We start from the raw sequence: 9,686 nt of genomic DNA on the forward strand, positions 1-9,686 counted from the left end.
CTCACTGAAATAAGGCACAATATGCTAATAACCGCTCTACTGATTGTCAACATGTATGGATCAGTGCTCTGCTAGCTGCGGCATTGGCTACCAGCAGCGTGTGGTGTCCTGCTCGACGACACCCTCCTCTCGGGCTCCGCGTCTTTACGCCGCCCAGTCGCCCGCCACCGGAACCCGTTGCCCAGAATCCCGTCCTCTAAGCACCAGGCCGTGCCTCCTCCAGGACTGTCCGCAGGCCACCTACTGGAAAGTCGGCCCTTGGAGCAAGGTGAGCACGCAGAGCGACTAGGTCGGTCAGTCAGTCGGCTGGTTAGTAAATCACTCTCTCACTCAAGTTATTCAGTTAATTACGCATTTACTTACATACTTAATTTCTTAGGTATCTTGTTTGTCAATTTGTTACTTAGTTTGTTGGTGTCTTGGATTAGCTTAGTTAGTTAGTTAGTTAGTAACTGACTGACAAATTTACATACTTGGTTAGTTTGTCCCTTAGTTTGTTGGTTTCTTAGCTTCAGTTACATAGCTCATAAGTTTGTTTTAGTAGCTTCAGTTATTTACTTCATTAGTCTGTTGGTTTCTGTAGCTTACCAGTTTTTTTTTTGTGTGTGTTAGTTATTTAGATTGTTTGTTATTGTAGTTAGTTTCTCAGTTCTCTGTTTCGCTTCTTAGTTTCTTAATTAGAAGAGTTGTTGCAGGCTGTTCATTTGTACTTTTTTTTAGTTAGTTTCATAGTTTGTTCGATTGATTGTGTTTCCCTTAGTATTTTTTTTTTTAGCTCTTCAGATCGTCAGTTAAATTCTTTTTTGGATTAAATAAAAATGTCATTACGGATTTCCACAACTTTGTATTTCGGGGGTGCACACCATGTGCAGACGACATCATTTTTAAATCAAAATCAGCAGTGATTAAGATTATCACCACAAACAGTTACCAGATACTCTTCTGCCATTTCGGGGCTAATAAAGGCTGATTCTATTGTACTCTAGTTAATTATCAATAAACGTCTCAATCCCAGTGCTCTCAGACATGCGGGGCAGGAGTGACGGTGCGCAGCGTGGAGTGTGTGACCTCCAAAGGAGCAGCGTCCAAGCAGTGCCGTCCCTCAGAAAGGCCAGAGTCTCAAGCTGCGTGTCAAGAGGGAGAATGTAAGTCAAAAATCCCCTCCCTCGCAGTCATGATATCAAATTGACTGTGTTGTGTATGTTGGCCAACACCGTATCTGATTGTGTTTATAGAAACTCCGCTGTTTTTCCCCTTTTCGCTTCGTTTTAGCATATTAGCCAAAACGGCGTCTCGGGCCAAAAGCCTCTTGAAGTGATTAGCTCGTGGTAGGATAAATAGGCAGTCAGCGGTTTTCCACAAACTCTCTGCACGGTCGGGCCTATCAAATTGCCACCTTCATTGTGAACTTGCGAGCGCTTCAGAAGTCGGCAGCGGGCCAGACTCTGCAAGTTTGCCCGGCTGGCCTCTGCCAAGCCGGTCCGTGGCGAAATTAAAACGATATGCTCGGACTAGAGCCAGTACTGCAGTCAAGTATTAATGCTAATCAGCACAATACTGAGGGACTCTGGGCAAACAAGACACATAATGAATGAACCATTTAATATAACAGTTCTCCGTTTAATGAAACATTAATTCCTCATAGTGGTATTTAGTCACATTTGTATTTGTATTCCATCTTTTAGCAATTTATTCACCAAACCTTTATTTGCAGAGGATGGGATTAGCATTCTCATGCAAGAGCCCCTTTGATTTTTTAATGATATCGAATAGGTAAAGTTTTAATAGTATGTGTAAGGTATGTGTTTATCTACCTGTATACACAGTGTCTTCTAGCATATTATTGTTCTATGTTAAAGGAAGAACCCTACTTAACCTCAAGGTAGGCTGAGGTTGTATCAATATGCAAATGTCAGACTCCAATTGATTTTGAATGATGCTAAACATGGTGTGGTCAATACAGTGGTGCCTTGATATACCAATGGCCCAACTTAAGAGTTGCAAATAGACGGGCTAATGCATAGCATCAGTGTTGCAGTGTTATAACCCTTTAAGCAACGGATATATATACATACACACACAAAGTGGAGCAACATGTGTAGACAGATAATATAACAATACTCACAGGCATATATTCTTTATCCTCTGCAGAGAAGGACTAATATTACTTCATCTTACTGAGGCGTGATCATCTCCATGTGTATCTGTATGGCTGTATTTTACTGCCTCCAGATGGCCAAGGCACGCACACCAGAAAGAGCAGCAATTATGTCATTACTGTATGCTTTCATAAAGTACAATATTATATAGTGCTATTTTTATCACAAAAAAATGTTTTTATTTTTTTTATTTTGGAGAGACTGGAACGGTTGAATGGCATTTCCATTCATCTCTGTGGGGATTATTTGAGATACGAGTGTTTTGAGTTACCAGCGTGGTCACGGAAGAAACTCAACTCAAATCTCACGGGACACCTGCATACAATTTTTGGTGCTCTACCGATCTAGTTTTCTGGGATTATTGGTAGCTATTATTCAAGAAAGAACAAAGCAGAGGAGCATAATATCCCATATGAGATGGTTGCCGTAATACTGGTTATTATTATTATTGTGTAAAAGCAAGAATCCTGTTTATTATGGTATATCCAACCAAAGTACAGTACATTCATGTTCCCCTGGATTATTTATCAGAGCCACTGTCGGTCATGTTATCAGCTGTTTTGTTCTAGTAAACTCCACCGATAATGCACTAAAACAACCTCCCCCTCCTGTTGTTTCCATCAAGGCCAGTTGTTCACCTCCTGCCGGGAGGTCCAGATGCGACAGGGCGTCAGGATGGACGGGGAGTATTACCTCAAAGTCAAGTCCCGCATCCTACAGGTTTGTTTACAGTGTCTACACATGCTTTGTGAGTAGGTTTTCTCTGCATGTGCTCATCTGTTCTCGCTTCTACAGATTTACTGTGCGGAGATGCAAACTGATTTCCCCAAGGAATACGTGACACTGCGCAGCGGCCAAACGGACAATTACTCAGAAGTGTACGGCTACAGGTACATGAACGGACGAGCTCGGCCGCTAGTTGCCAACATCTGATCTACAACAAATAATTTACGTCTACATTAGGCCAATGTACATAGATACCAACTGAATAGGTGTAATCTCTACAAATGATCCATAACATTAAAGTCATAGCCATGCTGCCCAGCAACAAAAATATATTTAAAAAAAAAAAAAAGGTTATTTATTGAGTCACATATAATGCTAAGATTAATCGCTCAGAAGCAAGTTATCAATTTAACACTGTGCTAAATGATTAGTCTGAATACACCCCACACCACAGGATAATCACTCAGGATAATATTTTAAAGACATCCGATAACTGGGTTGACTTTAAACTCTTCTTTGTCTTTGCTATAAAGGTTGCTGAACCCCTTCGAGTGCCCTTACAACGGCAGCCGGAGACAGGACTGCAACTGCAGGAATGACTACAGCGCGGCGGGGTATACCCTCTTCCACAAGGTCCGCTTGGACCTGAGCACCCTGAGGATACTGAGTGAGTAATTACTTAGTGATTGCCTGTCTGCCACAGTGAGACCACACATGGGCTCTGGTAGTGCGTCATCGTTGATGATTTTCCCAAAATCCCCTTCGCCCCTGAGAAAAAAAGAAATTTGAACAAATGACCTCTCGAGCACGAGCTAATTGCAAACACGTAGGAATGAAAGTGATCCGTGTGTGCACGTGCAGGCATGCGCCCGCTCATGACATCATCATAATATTAATATGTCAGACCTGAGTATGTCGAGCGCATGGAACAAGTAATGAGAAGGCATAGCAAAGCAGCCGTGCATGCACCCAGTTGCACTATCGAATACTGTTACACAGAATATCCTAAGGCTACATCAGGCTCTGCTCATTACTACAGTCAGCTCCGCCTTCCCTACATGATTAGTGGATTTGCGTGTGTGTGTGTGTGTGTGTGTGTGTGTATGTGTGTGTGTGTGTGTGTGTGTGGAGCAGCTATCCCGTCCTCTTTATCCTAACAGCACATGTTCTCATCCTCCCTCTGCATGGTACTCATTTAGTTTTGGCATCTTGAAAAGAGCTGAAAGAGGCAATGAGTTCAAGATGAAGGGCGATTAGATTCCGTGCACCAGGTCATCATTTCGAAACAGAATTATTAGGACGCACCTCTTAATCATTAAGAAACTGGTTCAAGTCTTTGATCGACCCTGTTTTGGCACAGTTCATTGTAGCATTAGCTAAATTGATTGTTTTAGTTCTTAATCCTTACATACTCTTGGGGTCAAATTAAACCTATTTTAACAGCAATAAAAAATACTAACAATGTCATTCTTTCACAATGAAATTTGATGACTTTTCCCAAAGTGACCCAAAATACACGAAAATTAAAATCTTAAAAATCTTTTGTACAGGGTCTACAAATTCTGTGCAGAGAGACTGTTCCGGATTGACCCGTGTGATTTTAGATTTACCAGTGTGTGTTAAATCAAGGAAAATGCTGGAAATCTTGAAAATGTGAAACTGTACATGTATTTTTTTATGTGACAGTGGTAACGATGTTCAAGAGGGAGCTGCACACTGAGACTATTTGATATTTCTATCTCTATCTGTTCATCAGTCACCGACCTGCGCTTCTCCCACACTCCCGTCGGTCGACCTGTGCCCTTTGCCACGGCGGCCGACTGTTACAGCGCCGCCAAGTGTCCACAGGTTGGTGAAACACTGATACACTATATTGCACTTCGTCTTGCCTTATCCAGCACAATGACTGACACGTAGATACTCGCAGGGCCAGTTCAGCATCAATCTAATTGGCACCGGGCTCAGAGTGGCCGAGGCTACCAAATGGACGTCTCAGGGCAACTACGTTTCTGTCAAGGTCCACAGGTCTGAGGTAAGGAATTGTTATACAATGTCAGACTGGTAGAAAACAATGGGCGTGTTTGCGGGTTCCTCCTGGTCATCAGGCAAGAAGCGTGTAGTACAGGTCCGAAATGATGGTAAGCATTTTCAACAAAAGACAACCTAGTGTCCACGGACCCATAAAATTACAATTTTCATCCTTAACAGTGACTCCTAATTATTAAATATGCTGTTTAAAGGTCTTATAAATGCCACATAGATAATTAACATAATTTTTTATTTGAGAAACTTTATTAACCCGATACTAAATGTATGAAGAAATGTTGTATATTTATCATTTTTGTTGAGTCACTGAAGAAGAATCTCCAGTGACATTTATTCTCCTGCGTCCGCCCCCATTTTGCCCGCTTCTCCTTTGTCCCGCTCATCTCTGTAGGACGGGACAAGAATCTACGGCCGCTGCGGCGGTTTCTGTGGGAAGTGCATTCCTCAGGTGCACAGCGGCCTCCTACTTCAGGTGCACTGAGGATCCCGAAGACTGCTGACCAGCGAGAATGTCCACGAACACTGGTTGGTAGGACCCCATCGACATCCTGTTGGAAAACAGTCCTAACTTCACCAAAACACGCCACGACTGTGTGTTAATACGGTGCCTTCAAAGTGGAACTCTATATTTGAAATGATGAATGATAATCAAAGATGTCGGACACTTTTATGTGACACATACAAAGGGACTCAATCCTTCTTCATCTTACTGACTGGGAAAGTAACCAAATGAGGAGCTCTCACTTTTGTTTTGATTATATTTTCCTTTAAGACAATAACTAATTTTGTCAATTATGCTTGTTTACCAAGACTTTATGCCTATAATACAAAAATTCCGCAATAGCCAGCAGCAGTTTTAGCTAGCTTCATCGAGCTTTGCTTATTTTAGCTTGGCTGAAATAACCTTAGCTTGACCTAGCCTTGCCCATCTTTGTTTTGTTTTGTTCTATGTCTTTTAGCTTGTCCCAGCTAAACTTAGTTTAACGTAGCCTAGTTTAACTTTATAGTTTAGGTCATCTCCATCCATCCATCCATCTTCTACCGCTTATCCGAGGTCAGGTCGCGGGAGCAGTAGCTTTAGCATGGACGCCCAGACTTCTCTTTCCCCAGCCACTTCATCCATCTCTTCCGGGGGGATCCCGAGACGTTCCCAGGCCAGCCGAGAGACGTAGTCTCTCCAGCGTGTCCTGGGTCGTCCCCGGGGTCTCCTCCCGGTGGGACGTGCCTGGAACACCTCACCGGGGAGGCGTCCGGGAGGCATCCGAATCAGATGCCCCAGCCACCTCATCTGGCTCCTCTCGATGTGAAGGAGCAACGGCTCTACTCTCAGATCCTCCCGGATAACCGAGCTTCTCACCCTATTTCTAAGGGAGACACCCTGCGGAGGAAACTCATTTCGGCCGCTTGTATCTGGGATCTCGTTCTTTCGGTCACGTCCCACAGCTCGTGACCATAGGTGAGGGTAGGAACGTAGATCGACCGGTAAATCGAGAGCTTCGCCTTTCGGCTTAGCTCCTTCTTTACCACAACGGATCGATGCAAAGTCCGCATCCCTGCAGACGCTCCACCGATCCGCCTGTCGATCTCCTGTTCCATTCTTCCCTCACTCGTGAACAAGACCCCAAGATACTTCAACTCCTCCACTTGGGGCAGGATCTCATTGCCGACCCGGAGAGGGCACGCCACCCTTTTCCGACTGAGGACCATGGTCTCAGATTTGAAGGTGCTGATTCTCATCCCAGCCGCTTCACACTCGGCTGCGAACTGCTCCAATGAGAGTTGGAGGTCACGGTTTGATGAAGCCAACAGAACCACATCATCTGCAAAAAGCGAGATGCAATACTGAGGCCACCAAACCGGACCCCTCTACGCCTCGGCTGCGGCAAGAAATTCTGTCCATAAAAGTTATGAACAGAATCGGTGATAAAGGGCAGCCTTGGCGGAGTCCAACCCTCACCGGAAACGAGTCCGACTTACTGCCGGATATGCGGACCAAACTCTGACTCCGGTCGTACAGGGACCGACAGCCCGTATCAGGGGGTTCGGTACCCCATACTCCCGAAGCACCCCCCACAGGACCACCCGAGGGACACGGTCGAACGCCTTCTCCAAGTCCACAAAACACATGTAGACTGGTTGGGCGAACTCCCATGCACCCTCGAGGACCCTGCCAAGGGTGTAGAGCTGGTCCACTGTTCCACGGCCAGGACGAAAACCACACTGCTCCTCCTGAATCTGGGATTCAACTTCCCGACGGACCCTCCTCTCCAGCACCCCTGAATAGACCTTACCAGGGAGGCTGAGGAGTGTGATCCCCCTGTAGTTGGAACACACCCTCCGGTCCCCCTTCTTAAAAAGGGGGACCACCACCCCAGTCTGCCAATCCAGAGGCACTGTCCCCGATGTCCACGCGATGTTGCAGAGGACAGACCTACAACATCCAGAGCCTTGAGGAACTCCGAGCGAATCTCATCCACCCCGGGGCCCTGCCACCGAGGAGCTTTTTAACCACCTCGGTGACCTCAACCCCAGAGATAGGAGCCCGCCTCAGAGAACCCAGACTCTGCTCCCTCATGGGAAGGCGTGTCGGTGGAATTGAGGAGGTCTTCGAAGTATTCTCCCCACCGGCTCACAACGTCCCGAGTCGAGGTCAGCAGCGCCCCATCCCCACTATACACAGTGTTGATGGTGCACTGCTTTCCCCTCCTGAGACGTCGGATGGTGGACCAGAATTTCCTTGAAGCCGTCCGGAAGTCTTTTTCTCCATGGCCTCAACGAACTCCTCCCATGCCCGAGTTTTTGCTTCAGCGACCACCAAAGCTGCATTCCGCTTGGCCAGCCGGTACCCATCAGCTGCCTCAGGAGTCCCACAGGCCAAAAAGGCCCGATAGGACTCCTTCTTCAGCTTGACGGCATCCCTCACCATTGGTGTCCACCAACGGGTTCGGGGATTGCCGCCACGACAGGCTCGGTGCCACCTTACGGCCACAAGTCCGGTCGGTCGCCTCAGCAATGGAGGCGCGGAACATGGTCCACTCGGACTCGATGTCCCCCGCCTCCCCCGGAACATGAGCAAAGTTCTGTCGGAGGTGGGAGTTGATACTCCTTCTGACAGGGGATTCCGCCAGACGTTCCGAGCAGACCCTCACAATCAGAATCAGAATCAGAATCAGAATCAGAATCATCTTTATTTGCCAAGTATGTCCAAAACACACAAGGAATTTGTCTCCGGTAGTTGGAGCCGCTCTAGTACAACAGACAGTCAATTTACAGAACACTTTGGAGACATAAAGACATTGACAAAAAACAACAACAAACAACAATTGTGCAAAAAGATGCAGAGTCCTCAGTTCGAATGGCTAATATCGCAATAGTCCGGTGCAATGACCATTGTGCAAAGGGCACTGAGACTTCAAGGAGTGTATGCGGTTTAAAGTGACGAGTACTGCGATAATCTGGGACAATGGTTGTGCAAATGTTACAGATACTCCTCAATCAGTGTGCAAATGGAGCAGATGCTACTCTGGCATGAGTGGCCACTATATGCAAATAGTGCAGCACGGCGAGACAACTACAGTGAGTGCACGAGTAATACATAATACAGAAATGTGACAACGAACTCAAGTCAAAAAATTGCCAGCTTGTTGTAATGGAATTGTAAGTTAGCTGTTCAAGAAGTTGATTGCAAGAGGGAAGAAGCTGTTGGAATGTCTACTAGTTCTAGTTTGCATTGATCGGTAGCGCCTACCTGAGGGAAGGAGCTGGAAGAGCTGGTGACCAGGGTGGGGAGGGTCCGAGAGGATTTTGCACGCCCTTGTCTTAGTTCTGGCAGCGTGCATGTCCTCAAGGGTGGGTAGGGGGTTACCGACAATCCTTTCAGCAGTTTTGATTGTCCGTTGCAGTCGGAGTTTGTCCTTTTTTGTAGCAGCACCAAACCAGACTGTGATGGAAGAACACAGGACTGATTCGATGACCGCTGTGTAGAACTGTCTCAGCAGCTCCGGTGGCAGGCCATGCTTTCTCAGAAGCCGCAGGAAGTACATCCTCTGCTGGGCCTTTTTGAGGACGGAGTTGATGTTGGTCGCCCACTTCAGGTCCTGGGAGATTGTAATTCCCAGGAACTTGAAGGTCTCGACGGTTGACACAAGGCAGCTGGACAGCGTGAGGGGCAGCTGTGGCGAAGGATGCCTCCTGAAGTCCACGATCATCTCTACAGTCTTGAGCGTGTTCAGCTCCAGGTTGTGTCGGCCGCACCACAGCTCCAGCCGCTCCGCTTCCTGTCGATATGCAGACTCGTCACCGTCCTTGATGAGGCCGATGACAGTGGTGTCATCTGCAAACTTCAGGAGTTTGACAGTCGGGTTCGCTGAGGTGCAGTCGTTCGTGTAGAGAGAGAAGAGCAGCGGAGAGAGGACACAACCTTGGGGCGCCCCAGTGCTGATGCTGCGTGTGGATGAGGTGGCCTCCCCCAGCCTGACCTGCTGTGTCCTGCCCGTCAGAAAGCTGTAAATCCACTGGCAGATGGCAGGTGAGACGCTGAGCTGGAGAAGCTTGGATGAAAGGAGTTCAGGGATGATGGTGTTGAACGCTGAGCTGAAGTCCACGAACAGGATCCTCGCGTAGGTCCCTGCACTGTCGAGGTGTTCTAGGATGAAGTGCAGTCCCATGTTGACTGCATCATCCGCAGATCTGTTCGCTTGGTAGGCAAACTGCAGGGGGTCCAGCAGGGGACCTGTGACACTCTTGAGGTGGTCC

General features: G+C 47.0%; 1 protein-coding gene across 1 annotated transcript in view; it reads left to right on the top strand.

Annotated features, from left to right (window-relative positions):
- LOC133478113 (A disintegrin and metalloproteinase with thrombospondin motifs 20) overlaps positions 1-9,088 on the top strand; it is a 125,797-nt gene extending 116,709 nt beyond the window's left edge. The window contains exons 32-39 of the mRNA XM_061773735.1: positions 65-268; positions 1,016-1,145; positions 2,785-2,879; positions 2,955-3,049; positions 3,419-3,552; positions 4,642-4,733; positions 4,813-4,917; positions 5,323-9,088. Coding sequence (XP_061629719.1) covers positions 65-268; positions 1,016-1,145; positions 2,785-2,879; positions 2,955-3,049; positions 3,419-3,552; positions 4,642-4,733; positions 4,813-4,917; positions 5,323-5,412 — 945 coding nt within the window. The 3' untranslated portion in view covers positions 5,413-9,088. The remainder of the gene's footprint in view (positions 1-64; positions 269-1,015; positions 1,146-2,784; positions 2,880-2,954; positions 3,050-3,418; positions 3,553-4,641; positions 4,734-4,812; positions 4,918-5,322) is intronic.
- Positions 9,089-9,686: the final 598 nt, after the last annotated feature.

Source organism: Phyllopteryx taeniolatus, chromosome 5 (assembly GCF_024500385.1).
Source record: "Phyllopteryx taeniolatus isolate TA_2022b chromosome 5, UOR_Ptae_1.2, whole genome shotgun sequence".
NCBI classification, from domain to species: domain Eukaryota; kingdom Metazoa; phylum Chordata; class Actinopteri; order Syngnathiformes; family Syngnathidae; genus Phyllopteryx; species Phyllopteryx taeniolatus.